The following is a 19,026-nucleotide window of genomic DNA, read 5'->3' on the forward strand; positions in this document are numbered from 1 at the left end:
GTTGGAGGGGAGAATTTGCATATAAGTGTTGAAAAATAATTAAAGACAATGAATAGGAACTGAAATGACATTTTTTTGTAGAACATGATGTTGTATCAACAGGATACAAAAAACACGCAGCATACAGCTGGAGTTTGGATGCTATGAACATCCTGTAATTTCCTCCCAACTGATCATAATTTTCTTGAGACTTAAACACCATGATTCAAAAGTATACTCACGATGGGACATATCTTGCTATTATTTGTAAGGCTCTGTGACATGTGTCAAAATTTGCAGGAAGATCTACAAGGTGAAAAAGGAGAGTATGAGCATCAAGATAAGACTGAAAACTGAAAACTGATCTGTTTGATGCTAAAAACAACTGCTAACCAAAACTGAATCATTCATCACCAAAATAATAATTTCAAGATTTTTCTCCATGACCAACTATCAATGCAGACTAGAAATAATGCCATTAAGGGCAATCGACTGCCTATTAACATTAAATATTAACAAAAAAGATTCTATCAAAGGTTGCCTTGGTGTTCCCATCATGGCACAGTGGAAACAATCTGACTAGGAACCATGAGGTTGGGGGTTTGACCCTGGCCTCACTCAGTGGGTTAAGGATCCGACACTGCTGTGAGCTGTGGTGTAGGTCGAAGATGCAGCTTGGACCCCACATTGCTGTGGCCATGGTGTAGGCCGGCAGCTACAGCTCCGATTAGACCCCTAGCCTGGGAACCTCCATATGCCATGGGTGTGACCACTCCCCAAAAAAGAAAAAGACAAAGGTTGCTTTTGCTACAGTCTACCTATCAGAACAAATCCTAGAGAGGCAAAGATACTTTATCACTCAGCATGCATTCGCCAAGCCTTTGCTTTAATCCTCTTTGTACTTACTATCGTCTTCATCGTCAGAATCCGAAACATCTACGTCGCCATCCTTAACGATCACTCGGGCTTTTGAAAAAAGAAAATATGTTATTCTTCTAATGATGATCTAAACAAACAACAGCCACATAATAAAGCGATCTTTCCATCATCCAAACTTAATACAAGAATAAAATTTACAGTTGGGAGGGAGGGATTTTAAGTAACTAAAAATCCCTGAGTTCTAAGACTGCATCAGAAGCTCACCATAGCAAATTACAACCCACAAAAATAACAGCAACGAATGAATCTAGATGCCTCCACAGAGGTCATTACAGGGAACAGACATGTATCAGAACTGCTGCTGATATGTAACCTGGAGTCTTCTGTGGTGGTACAATCTCCAAAATGTATGGGGAAGTGGCACTGTAACAGAGATATTTAAAAAATGAAAACTCAGAGTTCCTGCCATGGTGCAGCGGAAATGAATCAAACTAGGAACCATGAGGTTGTGGGTTCGATCCCTGACCTCGATCAGTGGGTTAAGGATCCAGCATTGCCGTGAGCTGTGGTGTAGGTCAAAGAGGCGTCTCGGATCTGGCACTGCTGTGGCTGTGGCGTAGGCCGGCAGCTACAGTTCAGATTAGACCCCTAGCCTGGGAAACTCCATATGCCATGGGTGTGGCCCTAAAAACACAAAAGACAAAAAAAAAAAAAAAAAAAAAAAAAGAAAGAAAGAAAGAAAAGAAATGTCAAAGCAAGCCAAGAGCAACCACTCACGAGGTACAAAATGAGAGGCGATCATGCTGAGACATGGTCTCAGGAAGACAGTCTGTGCAGATACAAGATTCCCAAGGAAAGCTAAATACTCTTCTACCACTGTCTGACTTCTGTTCAGCCACTTCAATCTCTAGAGGTGGGAGAGAGGAAAAAAGAACGGAAACATTTTACTGATACAATATATACTATTTTTAAAGTACTGAGTTACAAAAATAAGAGTCAATGAAATTAACAGTGAACTTACCAACAGAATATTAATAAGCTGCTCAAAGTCTTTTGTCAAGTACATGATGGAGGAACGGAACTCTAGCAGCCAGTTAATGATCTGGTCATCCTTAAGTTAAACAAAAAAAAGTACTTTCAAAATCACAGATCCTCTAAAACAACACAGAAGATGGTACCTATCTGGGGAATAATATTTAAATTAGGGGGGAAAAGTCACAAATTTGGACTGAAGTGAAAACTGGGATAAAAATTTCTTACTGTGGACTTCCTGTCCTGGTTCAGCGGTAACAAACCCAGCTAATATCCATGAGGACGCGGGTTCAATCCTTGGCCTCGCTCAGTGGGTTAAGGACCTGGTGTTGCCATGAGCTGCAGTATAGGTTGCAGACGAGACTCAGATCTGGAGTGGCTGTGGCTGTGGAGCAGACCGGCAGCTACAGCTCTGAGTTGACCCCTAACCTGGAAATGTCCATATATGCCAAAGAGAGTGTGGCCCTAAAAAGACAAAAAGAAATCCCACTAGTATCCATGAGGACAAGGGTTTGATCCCTGGCCTCCATCAGTGCCTTAAGCTGTGGTGTAGGGCACAGACACTCGGCTTGGATCCCAAGTTGCTGTGGTGTAGGCCAGCAGCTGTGGCTCCAATTCAACCCCTAAGCCTGGGAACTTCCATATGCCAAGGGTTTGGCCCCCCAAAAAACATCATTTTGGTCTCTTCTGTTTGCCCTAGGAAACACCTCAAATGTTGACACCTGGGACTTTTTTTAAATTGAAGAATTATAACAGATTCAAATATTCTAAGATCACAAGGTACCTCTACTTCCTCTATACTCATGCTGCCTTGCAAACATGCTGATCACACTCAGTCTAAGTTGATCAATAAATACAACTTTTTCTTAACCCAACCTGCAAATGAGTTTAAATGTATTAAGATGTGTTCTATATAAATGACAGCTCCACTACACCTTCACATATTTTTCAGACAATAAAACTGCCATCCATAATACATTAAGTGCGGGGGAAAACCTGCTAAATAAAAAAAATATATATCTAATAAAAATAGTTTTGTATTCATGCATATATAATTCACAAGAAAAAAATTAAAACCCCTAATTTTTGAAAGAAGATGGTTAATGCAGGTTAAAGTAGGAGAAAGAGACATAAAAAAACAAAAGCAATACCGTGCTGTACCTTCAACAAGAGACCATGAACAGTCTTGATCCTGCAGTTATAGGCTCTTAACAGCGCTGCACCTACAGCGACAGGCTACTCATAAGGAGCATCATTCAGGGAGAAGACGCCGAGTGCCAGCCATCAACACTGCACATATGGACCTCTTCCTAATCCCGACAATGCTGCACAGGGATTACTGTCATTCCCATTTTACAGGAATGAGGAAACAGGCTAAGAAAGATTAACAAGCAATTTGCCCAACCAAGCCAGTATAGAACTAGCTTCAGACTAAAAAAAAAAAAAGGAGTTCCCGTCGTGGCGCAGTGGTTAACGAATCCGACTAAGAACCATGAGGTTGCAGGTTTGATCCCTGCCCTTGCTCAGTGGGTTAACGATCCGGCATTGCCGTGAGCTGTGGTGTAGGTTGCAGACGCGGCTCGGATCCCGCATTGCTGTGGTTCTGGCATAGGCTGGCAGCTACAGCTCCAATTAGACCCCTAGCCTGGGAACCTCCATATGCCCAGGGAGCAGCCCAAGAAATGGCAAAAGGACAAAAAAAAAAAAAAAAGAACTAGCTTCAAACCCATTTGCCTAGACTAGTGCTCCAGCCACTCTCCCACAATGCCCTGCCCCGGGGGAAGGCGCTCCCCACCTTCACTCAACCAGTGAGAGCTTCCTATGCACTCTGTGACAAACCTCAATGACATGGATGGCCTGCTGATGAAATCCTAACTAACCTGGCAGTAAAAGAGTCACGACTCATTTGCACTGCAGTAATGTCACAATGTCCACAATCATTAAAGAAAACAAGGCCTGAAGCAGAAAAGACAAGCTAAGTTATGTGCAAATAAAAATAAGTTAGCTCTATCCGATCTCTTTTCCACTAAAACAAGCTTAGGTAAATTATAAGGACAACATTTAAACTGCACCTTTTTTTTTTTGCTTTTGCTTTTTTAGGGCCACACCTACAGCATATGAAAGTTCCCAGGCTAGGGGTCAAGTGGGAGCTTCAGCTGCCAGCCTACGCCACAGCTCACAGCAATGCCAGATCCTTAACCAGTGAATGAGGTCAAGGATCAAATCCTCATCCTAATGGATGCTAGTCAGGTTTGGAACACGCTGAGCCACAATGGAACTCCTGGCCCCCTTTTTAGGACCGAACCCTCGGCATATGGAAGTTCCCAGGCCAGGAGTCAAATCAGAGCTACAGCTGCCAGCCTACGCCACAGCCATAGCAACGTAGGGTCCAAGCCTCATCTGTGACCTACCCCACAGCTCATGGCAATGCTGGATCCTTAACCCACTGAGCGAGGCCAGGGATCATACCTGCATCCTCAAGGATCCTAGTCAGCTTCGTTAACCACTGAGCCACAAAGGGAACTCCCAGAACTGCTCCACTGTTTCAAGCAAACCAGTCAGAGACTTTGGTGCTTAAGTACTGAATTATTATTGGAAATAAATTACTTGCAACACTCTTCTGAACTAACATACACACAACTGATATGATTCTTGGTCTGTTAAAACCCCAAGGAGGAGACATGCTGACATAAAATACAGTAGAACACAAAGAATGCGGTCCTTGTTCCTGTGGAAGAAGGCACAGGTCAGAGAAGGTTCTAAAGAGGAAATGACAGGAGTTCCCTTCATGGCTCAGCAGTAATAAACCCAACTAGTATCTATGAGGTTTGATCCCTGACCTCACTCAGTGGGTTAAGGATCCGGCATTGCCATGAACTGTGGTGTAGGTTGCAGACATGGCTCGGATCCTGCATGGCTGGTGGCTGTGGCTACAGGATGGCAGCTGTACCTCTGATTCGACCCCTAGCCTGGGAACTTCCACATGCCATGGGTGTGGCCCTAAAAAGCAAAAAAAAAAAAGAGGAAGTAACACTTGCACTGTCTTTAAAAAGAGTCTTCATTCTCTGGGGTGCTATCCCTTACGAAGGTAAAAGCAAGTCTTCAGAAAACCAAAAGCAGCTCAGTTAGGCTGGTGTATACGGTAAGCAAGCCAGCCAGCCGAGAGAGAAGTCTAAGGAGCAAAGAGGAGCCGGACAACTCGCTGAAGTCCCTGTAAGCCAGACTGATCATCAGAAAGATCTGCCGGCAGCGTGGGGCAGGGACTGAATGAACAAACCCTGTACTAAGACAGAACCTGGGACAGTTCACTATCGAACATGACACTTTGGCTGGATCTCAAAGAGAAGTTTTGTAATTACAGTAATAACAATAAACACTAATATAAAACCACGTGCCAGGCACTATTCTAACACATTAACATACATTAACTCCTTTAATCATTACAACCACTCCATGAGACAGGTACTAACACTGGTTCCTGTTTTACAGCGCGGGACACTGAGGCTTTAAGGTTTAGTAATTTGCCATTGGTTTCAAAACTTGTTAGGGAGGGAGGCCATGTAACCAGGGCCCATGTTCAAACAGGCAACAAATAAAAGGGATAGAGGACAGAAAGAAAAGGCAAAGGTATAAAGACAAAAAAAAAGTGGCAAGTTCAGGGAATGAAATAACCAGTGAGTCTGAACACTGAAAATTGTTGCAGGCCAGGCTAAAAAGCTGGTCATTTCCTCTTCAGTAGCATGAAGTTTTCTGTTTTTTTTGTCTTTTCAGGGCCGTACCCACAGCATATGGAAGTTCCCAGGATGGGATCAAAATGGAGCTGTAGCCAAAAGCCTACATCACAGCCACAGCAAGAAAGAATGTGAGACATGCCTTCGACCTATACCACAGTTCATGGCAAAACTGGACCCACTGAGTGAGACCAGGGATCAAACCCACATCCTCATGGATACTAATTGGGTTCATTACCGCTGAGTCATGATGGGAACTCCTCAGTAGGGATGAAGTTTTTAGCAATGACTTTAGATGACTCAGTTTGCACTGCTGAGGATAAATCTGGGGGAGGGTATATGTGAGACAGAGAAGAACTGGAATCTAGACACCACTAAAGAGGTTATTAGAAGAGTCCAGAAAAGAGAAGGCCAACAAAACAAGAAACTTGATTTTTTTTCCCAAAGGGATCAATGGATACAAGGGGTGAGAAAGTCTAAAAGGATTCCAAGGTTCCCAACTTAAGAACTAGGTAAGCAATAAATCATTTGAACACATGAAGAAGGCTAGCGAAGTGGGTTTGGAAGAGAGAGAATGCTAAGTTTGCGGCACCTGTTACACTTGTGGGCTGGCAGTTAATAAACAAGTCTGGAGCCCACAAGAGCAATCTGAGATACAGATACAAATCTGGGAGTTTATCAGGACGCAGGTCAATTTCAAAGCCACAAGGGCATAAGAAGATCACACAGGAAGGATCTGTAGAGTGAGGGTCAAGTTTGGAAGTCCAATAAGCATAAAATATAAGAACCTGTCACAAAAAATGATTAGAGATAAGCTTAAGAAGACAGGAAGAGGGAGTTCCCACTGTGGCTCAGTGGGTTAAGAGCCCGACACTGTCTATGAGGATAAGGGTTTGAGCCCCGGCCTCACTAAGGATCTGGCATTGCTGCAAGCTGCAGCGTGGGCCACAGATGCAGCTCAGATCCTATGTCGCCGTGGCTGTGGTGTAGAAGACAGGAAGATCATAGAAACCAAAGGAAAGGTATTAAGAAATTGGCAACCAACAGCATAAACTACTAAAAGGAATCAGTATGGGGCATTAAAAAAAAAAACAAAAAAAGGAGTTCCCGTTGTGGCGCAGTGGTTAACGAATCCGACTAGGAACCATGAGGTTGCGGGTTCGGTCCCTGCCCTTGCTCAGTGGGTTAATGATCCAGCGTTGCCGTGAGCTGTGGTGTAGGTTGCAGACGCAGCTCGGATCCCGCGTTGCTGTGGCTCTGGCATAGGCCGGTGGCTATAGCTCCGATTAGACCCCTAGCCTGGGAATTTCCATATGCCGCGGGAGCGGCCCAAGAAATAGCAAAAAGACACACACACACACACACACACACACACACACACAAAAAAAACTCCACTGAAATTAGCATGTAAGAAATCAGAGAGGAGTTCCCTGGTGGCTCAGTGGGTTATGGATCCAGCATTGCTGTTCCAGTGGCTCGAGTTCCAGGTTCCATTCCTGGCCCAGGAATTTCACATGACGTGGGTGAGGCAAAAAAAAAAAAAAAAAAAAAAATCACTGATAATCTCTGTCACAGTAATTACAGCAGTGGATTTAAACACGAATGAGAAAGTGCACACTGTCAGCAGGAGTAACAATCAACAATTACAAAGTCCCTCGGGTCAGAGGCTGTCCTAAGTGCTTCTTCTCTATCACCTCATTACATCCTCTTAAAACTTACTATATGTTTAAAGAATTCCTCTATGTCTCTGGTTTTACAAGGAGGAAAACAGAGGCAGAAATGTTAAACAACTTGCCCTAAGATGGAACGCTGGGAAACAATGAGCTGGGATTTCATCTCAGGTCATCTGATTGCCACTGCTCACAATAACAGACCACTCTTTCCAAGACAGGGCAGTAAAGGAAGAAAAGGGAAATAAGATTGATTGAGTTATTACTATACCACAGGTACATAACTTGAGCCAATTTCCAAAAATGCTGAAAGAGTAGTAGCTTGAAAGACAAGTCACCTTTTGGTTTTTATTTTGTTCTGTTTTGTTTTACTACTGGGGAACCATGAGAATTGCATACGGCACTGAAGAAAGGTTCTAGAAAGGAAAAATTAAAGCAGAGTTTCTCAACGTCAGGGTTAGTGGCATCTGGTGACAGATCATTCTTTGCCATCGAGGGCCACCACGTGTATTGTCTGTAGGATGTTCTGCAGCGTTCCTGTCATCCACTCACTAGATGCCAGTAGCACCCTTCCCTTCCCCCAGCTGTGACAACCAAAAACCGCCCCTGGTTGAGAACCATTAAAGAAGGATCACAGAAGACTTCCTGTTGTGGCTCAGCGGTAGCAAACCCATGTGGTTCAATGGTAGTAAATGTGACTAGGATCCATGAGGATGCGGGTTCAATCCCTTGCCTCACTCAGTGGGTTAAAGATCCAGAGATGCTGTGAGCTGTGGTGGAGACTACAGACATGGCTCAGATTCCAAGTGGCTGTGGCTGTGGTGTAGGCGAGCAGCTCTAACTCCAACTCGACCCCTAGCCTGCGAACTTCCATATTCCGCAACTGTAGCCCTAAAAAGCAATAAATAAATAAACAAAAACCAAAGAAGGATCAGAGAGTAAATTCCAGAGGATGAAAGAGGAACACAGTGCCAATTACTGTCTCTACAAAGTGGCAACGACTTTGCTAATGATCAAACACAAATTTAATTACCTTTATCTCTGGATCTAACAGCTGGTTCTTCAACAATTCAAAGTCATTTGTTTCGCCCTTAATAAAATGGGGGGGAAAAATGAATTTTTGCTTGCTTGGGTTTCCAGTTAAAGACCAACAGCAGAACTTTCAACTATTACAAAAAAATGCATCGTGATATATGTATCTGTATAAGTGATTTACTTTACCATACACCTGAAACTAACACAACTTTCTAAGTCAACTATTCTCCAATAAAATGTATTGGGGAAAAAAAAGATCCTAGATTCTAACAAGATAAACACACATATAAAAAGAACATTGTAACATTCATACATCAACTGGAATTACAAATCCTGACTACGAAAATTTTAAAACTTATGTTAGTGAAGCTAGTGGGCTAGAAAAAAAGAAAATGACAACTCAAATGCAATTCATCTTTAGGTGTACTTGTGTACTGACATTTAAATATGAAAGTGAATATGCTACATAGAGATATATATGCAAGTTGCATATAAAAATACATAGTCCTGATTATTTTCCCTCCATTGCTGACATACAGTAGAATCACTTCTAAACTGATGCAAAAACAAACCAAAACCAAAACCCTCATCAACAAAGCTGGTTTGTGGCCCAAAGCAATGCTTAGGTAACTCCTTAAGAAATAAAATGCCCTGATCTAATGATTTTTTAATTCTACCTCTTGCCAAAGTTTTAAAAAGATACTATACAAAGAAAGCATTTAAAGATCTGTAACAGCAAAGGGGTTACTACTCTCTGAGCTGACAGCACCAAGCTGCTGTGAAATATCTGATTTCAATATTGATATCAAATTCATCTTATCTGTCCTGTCTATCAGATTATAGCTATAGCTGTAATCTGACTAGCAAAAATAAAACCTCAATATGTCAATTTTAATTCAATAAAGGTGAGGAAAAAACTCACCAAACCTCACATTATCCCCTCTTACCTTTTTGTATTTCAGCAACACTTCTGTCACAGTTCCACCAAACCGAACGGTTTTTCTTGGGGGAGAAATGAAGAAATCATTCTCTAGTGCAAGCATATCTGAAAGCCTATAGAATGAAGATTATCAAGCCATTAAAGTGCTTGACAGGGAACAATAAAATATATAATAACCAACATTTACTGGACCATCATCATCCGGGGGGACTACTGCTGAAGTCCCCTAACTGGCCTCCGTGCCTCTCCTTGAGTCCCCCAACAATTCCTCATTCAGTGATCTAAAGATCTTTCAAAAAGACAGATCAAGCTATCCAACTCTCCTGCTTAAATTCTCCAAAGGTTTCCTACTTCACTCAGAATAAAAAGTCTACACTCTTTACTGGGGGCTTTGAGGTCCAACATTAATCTGGCCCCTGCCTACCTCTCTAACTTCATCTCCAAACACTTACTGCAGCCAGAGTCTTTTCTGTTCTTCAAACTCACCAAGCAGATTACCATTTTACTTATCATTACTTCTATCAGAGACACTCATTTTCCAGATATGAACCTGGTGGGACCCCTGTCTTCACTCAAGTTGAAGCTCAAATGTCAGAGAGGGCTTCCCCATCAGAATTCTAAAGTACTCATCCTTTCTTTCTCCCCTACCATCATCCTGTTTTATTTCTTCACAGAAGTTTCCAGTATCTGAAATCATCCTGTTCATTTATTTTTTGTCTTCCCTTCCTCACACTGTAAGCTCTGCTGAGAGCAGGGACACTGTCTCTTTTGATTGACTACGATCCCCCATGTCTAATACAGAAAGCAGGCACTTAAGAAATATCATGAATGATGCTATGCCGAATGTAAGTTTGTTTCTTTTAAACACAGTAGATTAGTGAAAAACATAGTATCTTGCTAGTGACTCTCAAAGTTAAACCCCACAGTGTTTCACCAGGATCAGGGACTTTAAAAGTTGACTAGGATAAACACTGTTAAACAAAAGTGTGTCAAAACAAATTTCAGGGGTTCCCATTGCTGCTCAACCAAAACGAATCTGACTAGTATGCATGATGACGCAGGCTGATCCCTGGCCTCCTTAACTCAGTGGGTTAAGGATCCAGCATTGCAGAGAGTTCTAGACCGCAGATGCGGCTCAGATCTGACATGGCTGTGGCTGTGGCATAGGCCAGAGGCTGCAGCTCTAATTCGACCTCTAGACTGGGAACCTCCATATGCTGTGGGTGCGGCCCTAAAAAAGACAAAAAATAAAATTAAATTAAAAATTTCAAAAAAACTAAAAAAAAAATAAAAGGCAGTATGCCATTAGTGATGGCATTCAGCTGATAATCCATATAACCCAGGGACTAAATCTAAATCTAACCAAGGAAGTTCCCTCTTGGCTCAGCGGGTTAAGGATCCGGCGCTGTCACTGCTGTGGCTCAGGTCACAGTATGGCACGGGTTCGATCCCTGGCCTGGGAACTTCTACAAGTCGCAAGTGCGGACCAAAAAAAAAAAAAAAAAAAAAAAAAATCTAGTCCAAGAAGCAGGTGGAACGAGTAAAAGGGTAGAATGCCGTACCCAGGCCTGGGACGCTATTGAGCGAGCCCAGTAAGAGGGAGTCCAGGGAGGAGCAAAAGGAACTCTGGAACAGAAAATAAGTTCATATTTCCAGCCCCTCTCCCACCTTTATTACCCACCTAAGGGACATGGGCTCCCTATTGAGAAACTGAACTGACCCTGTTCCCTCTGTTCCCACCCCCCACTCCTTTTCGGACCCTTCGGATTGCTCCCCTAATCCCGGTCCTAGGCTTTGGTCCCAGACGCGTAAGAGCAAGCGCCCCGGATTCTCACCCTGTTCTAGACGCGCCCAAGGTCTTGACTGCGGAGGCCGAGGTGGCAGCATCTCCGGGAAACCGCGTGTGAAGCAGCGGGGCCGCCATCGGGCCGGACAAGCGCGACGATTGCAACCTGCGCCGGAAGTCTTGTTTCTTCTAAGACCGCCTCCGTCCAGGAAGACTCGCGTGAGAGCTGCGGCCGTCAGCCAATCAGGAACCGCAACTGGGGAGCGCTGAGTGAGCTCGGCGAGCTAGAGCGCCACCAATGCGGTCTCCTCCAAGCCCTGCATCGGGCCCCTCCTTCTGCCTGGAGGACTTTCTCTGCCTAGCGAGGTGTTGCGCTGAGGGCGCCTCCTGTACAAGTAGGGGAGGGATTCGTAGGGCGGCACAATCCAGCCTCCAGGGTCCCAGAGAAGGGGCGGGGACACCGGCAAGTGCTAAGCCGTGGCTAGGTATTAAGCTTTTGGAGTCAAAACATCCGTCAGTCAAACTGAAGAACCCAAGGACCCGTGATTAACTCAAACCCGCAAAGAGATGGTGCCGTCCAGGGTTGGAACGAGTCGGCTCGATCCACAGGAAGCTGCTTCCCGGTACCTGCTGGCTACCCTCACAGACGCCCAAACTAATCTTATCCTCGCGGAGACAGGCTTGACGAAGCGGCTTACCCCTATACCTCAGAGCTTATCGTGATGCTGGGATGAGAAATCAAAGAGTGAGAGGAGACAGTTTCCAAAAGACATTAGCCCTTGAACTTAAATTTTTAAAGGAGGCACGGAGTTGGCCAGACCATAAAAGCAGGAAAGGGTCTTACAGGCATAGGGAACAGCAGGTGCCAAAGAAGGGTGGGTGAGAAGGAGGCAGAAGGAAAGATGGACTGCCCCTCCCCTTAGTCCTCCCCTCTCAGTTTCTAAGAAGGAAAAATGTTGCAACCTTTGGAAACTGTATAGAATTATATCAAAAGGACATTAAACCAGCTACAGCAATTTGTTAAATGTAAAGCGCTGTTCTGTTTTTGCAAAGGTGTAAAATCAGTGACTAAATATCTATGGTGGAAAAAAATAAACATTATTGAATAAACTAAAATCAGTAACTGTCTTTTGGCTGTCCCCAACCATTTCTTCCCTCACTACTTTATAGAATTCCTGCGAAACACTGGGCAGAAGTCATCAACGTCCCAAGAGCAGAGGAAATTGCACCCTGCTCACAGAGATGTTCAAGAGAGCTGTTTAAGTGGGACTCGCTCTCCTCCGCCCCCAAAGCAGAGGGGAAAACAAACAAACGAAAAACCTCACAGTTCTTTGCACTCTCAGTCAGTAGTTTAACTGTACTCTCCAGCAATTTGACAATTACTTTAATCTTTTATTTTTAAAAAAGTCTTATATGTACAAAAGAATGTATGTTAATCCGACTAGAAACCATGAGGTTGCAAGTTCAATCCCTGCCCTTGCTCAGTGGGTTAAGGATCTGGCATTGCCATGAGTTGTGGTGTAGGTCACAGGTGCGGCTCGGATCCCGAATTGTTGTGGTTCTGACGTAGGCCGGTGGCTACAGCTCCGATGAGACCCCCTAGCCCATGAAACTCCATATGCAGCAGGAGCGACCCTAGGAAAGGCAAAAAGACAAAAAACAAACAAACAAAAACAAAAAACAAAAAACCACCACAGTAGAGAGTTCCCCCTGTTGTGCAGTAGGTTAAGGATGCAGAGTTACTGCAGCTGTGGTGTAGGTCACAGTTGTGGCTTAGATTGCATCCTTGGCTAGGGAACTTACATATGCTGCAGATGTGGCTGAAAAACAAAAACAAAAACAGAGTAAAGTGAACACCTGCGAGTGTACACCCAATTTATGAGACAACCAGTATTACTGACACTTCTTGTGTGGTCCTCACAGATCCCATTTTGTCCCTGCTTCTTCTCCAGGTAATCACTAACCTGATCTTAATAATTTCAACTTTTTTTTTCTTTTCTTTCTTTTTTTTTTTTTTTTGTCTTTTTAGGGCTGAACTCGCGGCATATGGAGGTGCCCAGGCTAGGGGTCCAATCAGAGCTGTAGTTGCTGACCTACACCATAGCTCATGGCAATTCCAGATCCTTAACCCACTGAGCAAGGCCAGGGATTGAACCCTCAACTGCATGGTTCCTACTCAGATTCTTTAACCACTGCGCCACAACAGGCACTCCCATTTCAACTTTTCTTTATGCAGTTAGCCATATATATCCCCAAACAATATGCTATTTATGGAGTTCCCGTCATGGCTCAGTGGTTAATGAAGGAGACTAGTATCCATGATTACACAGGTTCAATCCCTGGCCTTACTCAGTGGGTTAATAACCCAGTGTTGGGCTTGGATCCGGCATCGCTGTGGCTGTGGTGTAGACCAGCAGCTGTAGCTCTGATTTGACCCCTAGCCTGGGAACCTCTATATGCTGCGGGTGCGGCTCTAAAAAGAAAAAGACAAAAAAACCCAAAAACCAATATGCTATTTACTTTTACTTTTCTTTCAATGATAACAATATTTCCATGCTGTATTATAGTGCTGCTTCTTTTCTTTCCTTTTTTTTTTTTTTTGAAATACTTTCCCCTTTGTTTTATTTTTTCTTTTTATGGCCACACCTGCAGCATATGGAAGTTCCCAGGCTAGGGATAGACTTGGAGCTGCAGCTGCCAGCTTATACCACAGCCACAGCAATGCCAGATCTGAGCCGCATCTGAGACCTATACCACAGCACGTGGCAACACCGGATCATTAACACACTAAGCAAGGCCAGGGATCAAACCCACATCCTCATGGACACTAGTTGCATTCTTAACCACTGAGCCGAAATGGGAACTCCTGCTACTTCTTTTCAATCAGGATTATGCTTCTAGAATCCAAGCCTGTTGTATGTCACTGTGTTTTCCCTGCCATATAGCATTTCATTATGTGAATATACTATGATTTGGGGTCAGGGGCCTTGACCACGTCCTCCAGAAGTTCTGGGGCCGAGAATAGAACCCACACCACAGCAGCAACGCGAGCCACGCCAGTGACAACACCAGATCTTTAACCTGCTGAGCCACCAGGAAACTTCAGTGTCCTATGATTTATAAATCTGTTTTCCTATCTCCAACATTTAAATTGTTTACTTTTCCTCTCCCTCCCATGGTTATGTACATTGCTATAAATATTCTTATATAGTTTCCTTATTCATAAGTGCAAGAATTTTTCTAGGGCGGAGTTGTCAGCTTGAAAGATATACAAGATACAAAGAGCTTTCCAAAGTGGTTGTGCCAATATACCCTCCCAGCAACACCTTCTTCTTAAGCTCGAGCACAGCTCCTTCCTTACTTTCACAAAGCACAGTTAATCAAGGCTTCCATGTTACAATTTTTTTCAGTGACACCTGGGCACAAGACAAGACAAATCTTAAAACTGGGAGTTCCCGTTGTGGCTCAGGAGGTTACAAACCCGACTAGTATCCATGAGGATGTGGGTTCAATCCCTGGCATCTCTCAGTGGGGTAAGGATCTGGCGTTGCCATGTGGTGTAGGTCAGGGATATGACTGGGATCCCAGGTTGCTGTGGCTGTGGTGTAGACTGTCACCTGCAGCTCAGATTTGATCCCTAGCCTGGCACCCATGCTGTGGGTGCCACCTTAAAAAGCAAAGCAAAACCAAACAATGCAAGCCAAAAAAGAAATAGCATAATCTGCTGTTGGAGTTCTTTGGTCATGTTCATTCATATTCTTTGGGGATCCTCTACTCAGTCACTCTGTTCTGTGGACCAACTCGGTTTGCCAGGATAAAAGCCTCCTTTATCCAGTCTTGCCTTCCACAGACACTGGTATCTTTCAGTCTCCAACTCTAATAAAAATGAATAAAGATCCCCCTCCTCCAAAAAGGAAAAAAAAATCAACATGCCACTCGCAAAAAGGCAGGCTTGCCCCCAAAGTGGTCATTCTTTTATATCACTGTGCATTACAGTTCATAATAATTGTGAACTTCATTCCAGAATGAAATTTTGCTTTCATATACCCAGCAGACCCATTAAACTGTTTTTCAAAAGAGCAATATTTCCCTGGAGATAATTTAAAAATCATCCCTAGAGTAGTTCAGTTGGTTAAATCCTCTTGGCTTGAAAGTAACAGAAACTATCTCAAGCTAGTTTAAGCAGAAAAGGAGAATTTGTTCTAAGGAGACAAGATATCTTAAAGCGCCAGAGAAGAATGTCCCACTGGCCAAATTTGAGTCAGGCACCATCCTCTAACCTAATCTATAGAGGTGAGGACATATTTTACCAAATGGATTCCAATGAATCTTTACTATATTTGAAAGAGTAACTATTAATGCTCCATAAATGTTTTTCAAATGGCTGAATGGCAGGGAAGATCCAAATGACAAATTTCCCAAAAGCAAAGCCAATAATAGATACACCATTTGCTCCTTTCCCCTTTCCAAAAAGAGTCAACATTTACTTTGTAAATCAATTATTGTTATAAAAAATCCATTCATTAATGCAAGATCTTAACTGTGTGTGTGTATATATATGTATATGTATGTGTATGTGTGTGTGTGTGTGTGTGTGTGTGTGTGTGTGTATATTTTTTTTTTTTGGCCATGCCTGTGGCATGTGTGAATTCCTGGCCCAGGGATCAAACCTGCACCACAGCAGCAACCCAGGCCACAGAAGTGACAATGCTGGATCCTTAATCTGCTGAGCCACCAGGGAGATCCTCAACTGTATATCTTTAATATCTATCATTAATGTATATTATAATAATGTATATATTTACTAATTAATCTGTTGTATGTTATATTTACACACAATGCATGTAATTATGAATAATAAAATACATATATATGTAATGTAACATATATAATATTGGTTCATTTAATGTATTATTAACCAATATATATAATATATATAATTATGAATAATAAAATACATATATATGTAATGTAATATATATATAATATAACTGATTCATTTAATATATTATTAACCAATAATATAAATATATTCCAAGACTATTAATTTAGAGCCTCCTTGTCCCAGAATAGTATAAAGTAGAGCTTCTCAACCTTGACACTGTTGATATTTTGGTTCAGAGGGAGAGGAGGAGGCTGTCCCATGCGCTGCAGGATGTTTAGCAGCATCTCTGGCCTCCAGCCACTAGGTGATAGTAGCATTCCCTTACTATCCCCATTGTGACAAGCAAAAGTGTCCAGACATTGCCAGATGCCCTGGGGGATGATATTGCCAAAATTAAGAACCACTGGTATAAAGCATGGCCATAGTAAACTTTTATTCCAACTGAAGACACAAAACATTCAAGACAACTAGAGAACAAAAAAGGAAACTTTTACTTCTAGTAGTAATTCAGTATTAAAGCACCAAAAGTCTCTGACTAGTTTACTATTTTATTTTGTTTGTTTAGTTGTTTTTTTGTTTCTTTGTTTGTTTCTGCTTTTTAGGGTGGAACCTGCAACATCTGGAGGTTCCCAGTCTAGGGATTGAATTGGAGCTACAGCTGCTGGCCTATACCACAGAGACCTCATATTTCCCATTTCAAAGTTTTCACCATGGATAAGGTACTTCTGTGTAAAACGTGTCAGTTACAAGGAAGTCCGGATTTAAATTACATTTCTTTTAATGCTGTAGCAAGCATTGCTTGAGTATGATCTGTACTCTCTGTAACTTGACATGCCTTAATAAAGCCAGAGATCTTCCCTGAATTTTTTACAGGGGCCATTGCCCTCCTACAATCTTTATATGCATTTTCACATGCCAATCGTCTAATTAAAATATCAGCTGCTTGAGAATGTGCCATCTGGCGCTATATGGCTAGAGTTACGTGGTCCAACCATAAGAGAATACTATGAACAATTGCATGCCAACAAATATGACAACCTGGAAGAAATGGACAACTTTCTAGAAACTTATAGACTGCCAAAACTGAATCAAAAAGAAGTAGATCAACTGAAAAGACTGATCACTAGAAATGAAATTGAATATGTCATAAAAAACACTCCCTACAAATAAAAGTCCAGGACCAGATGACTTCACAGGAAAATTCTACCAAACATACAGAGGGGAAATTACACCCATCCTCCTTAAACTTTTCCAAAAGGTTGAAGAAAAAGGAACATTCCCAAAGACATTCTATGATGTCACTATCACCCTAATACCAAAATCAAAGATACCACAAAAAAAAAAAAAGAAAACTATAGGCCAATATCTCTGAGGAATAGAGATGCAAAAATTCTCAACAAAATTTTAACCAACCGAATCCAACAACATATAAAAAGAGCTTACATCACAACAAAGTGGGATTCATCCCAGGTTCTCAAAGATGGTTCAACTGATGTAAATCGATCAATGTCATAAACCACATTAACAAAATAAAAATCAGAAACCACATGATCATCTCAATAGATGCAGAAAAAGCATTTGACAAAGTCCAACATCCATTCATGATCAAAACTCTACCAAAGTGGATATGGAGGGAACATACCTTAACATAACAAAAGGCATTTATGACAAACCCAGAGCAAATATAATACTCAATGGAGAAAAGCTGAAAGCCTTCCCATTAAAATCTGGAACAAGACAAGGATGCCCACTCTCACCACTGACAAACAAAAGAAATAAAAGGTAGAGAAGAGGTAAAACTGTCACTGTATGCAGGTGACATGATACTATATATGGAAAACCCTAAGGACTCAACCCCAAAACTACTTGACCTGATCAACAAATTCAGCAAAGTAGCAGTAGAATTGCCAAAGCAATGCAGAGGAACAAAAACCAAGCAGGAGGCATAACTCTCCAGACTTCAGGCAATATTACAAAGCCACAGTCATCAAGACAGTGTGCTACTGGTACCAAAACAAACGTACAGACCAATGGAACAGAATAGAGAACCCAAAAACAACCCCAGACACCTATGGTCAATTAATCTTCAACAAAGGAGGCAAGAATATCAAATGGGAAAAAGACAGTCTCTTCAAAAAAAAAAAAAAAAAAAAAAAAAAAAAAAAGGAAAAAAGGAGTTCCCGTCGTGACACAGTGGTTAACGAATCCGACTAGGAACCATGGGGTTGCAGGTTCGATCCCTGGCCTTGCTCAGTGGGTTACGATCCGGTGTTGCCGTGAGCTGTGGTGTAGGTTGCAGGCGCGGCACGGATCCCGAGTTGCTGTGGCTCTGGCATAGGCTGGTGGCTACAACTCCGATTAGACCCCTAGCCTGGGAACCTCCATATGCTGTGAAAGCAGCCCAAGAAAATGGCAAAAAGACCAAAAAAAAAAAAAAAAAAAAGTCTCTTCAGCAAGTGGTGCTGGGAAAACTGGACAGCCACATGTAAATCAATGAAACTGGAACACACCCTCACACCATGCACAAAAATAAACTCGAAATGGCTCAAAGACTTAAATGTAAGACAAGATACCATCAAACTCTTAGAAGAGAACATAGGCAAAACATTCTCTTATATCAACCTTACAAATGTTTTCTCAGGTCAGTCTCCCAAAGCAATAGAAATAAAAGCAAAAATAAACCAATGGGACCTAATCAAACTGATGAGCTTTTGCACAGCAAAGGAAACTATATATTTAAAAAAACCCCAAAATGACAAACTATAGAATGGGAGAGGGAGAAAATAGTTTCAAACAATGTAAATGACAAGGGCTTAATCTCTAAAATATACAAACAACTTATACAACTCAACAGCAAAAAAGCCAACAACCTAATGGAAAAATGGACTAAAGACCTGAACAGACATTTCTCCAAAGAAGATATACAGATGGCCAACAAGCACATGAAAAAATGCTCAACATCACTGATTATTAGAGAAATGCAAATCAAAGCTATCACGAGAATGGCCATCATTAACAAGTCCACAAATAACAAATGCTGGAGAGGGTGTGAAGAAAAGGGAACCCTCCTGCACTGTTGGTGGGAATGT

At 42.3% G+C, this 19,026-nt stretch overlaps 1 protein-coding gene across 3 annotated transcripts in view; it reads right to left on the minus strand.

Moving 5' to 3' along the window:
- The window catches only part of RRN3 (RRN3 homolog, RNA polymerase I transcription factor), a 34,884-nt gene extending 23,645 nt beyond the window's left edge, over nt 1-11,239 (minus strand). Inside the window, exons 1-7 of one of the 3 annotated variants that reach the window (XM_021086180.2) lie at nt 11,102-11,239; nt 9,274-9,328; nt 8,325-8,381; nt 1,880-1,969; nt 1,636-1,765; nt 886-945; nt 222-285 (exon numbers count right to left, since the gene is read on the minus strand). In XM_021086180.2, coding sequence (XP_020941839.1) covers nt 222-285; nt 886-945; nt 1,636-1,765; nt 1,880-1,969; nt 8,325-8,381; nt 9,274-9,328; nt 11,102-11,190 — 545 coding nt within the window. In that variant the 5' untranslated portion in view covers nt 11,191-11,239. Of the gene's footprint in view, nt 1-221; nt 286-885; nt 946-1,635; nt 1,766-1,879; nt 2,356-8,324; nt 8,382-9,273; nt 9,380-11,101 lie in introns of all 3 variants that reach the window. The other 2 variants (XM_021086179.2, XM_085017516.1) reach the window with 2 other exon arrangements.
- Between the last annotated feature and the right edge of the window lie 7,787 nt (nt 11,240-19,026).

The sequence above is a fragment of the Sus scrofa genome, chromosome 3 (genome assembly GCF_054392235.1).
Source record: "Sus scrofa isolate SSC_HxYL_T2T_F1_AM1 chromosome 3, Sscrofa_HxYL_maternal_Yorkshire_Landrace_v2.0, whole genome shotgun sequence".
Taxonomy (NCBI): Eukaryota; Metazoa; Chordata; class Mammalia; order Artiodactyla; family Suidae; genus Sus; species Sus scrofa.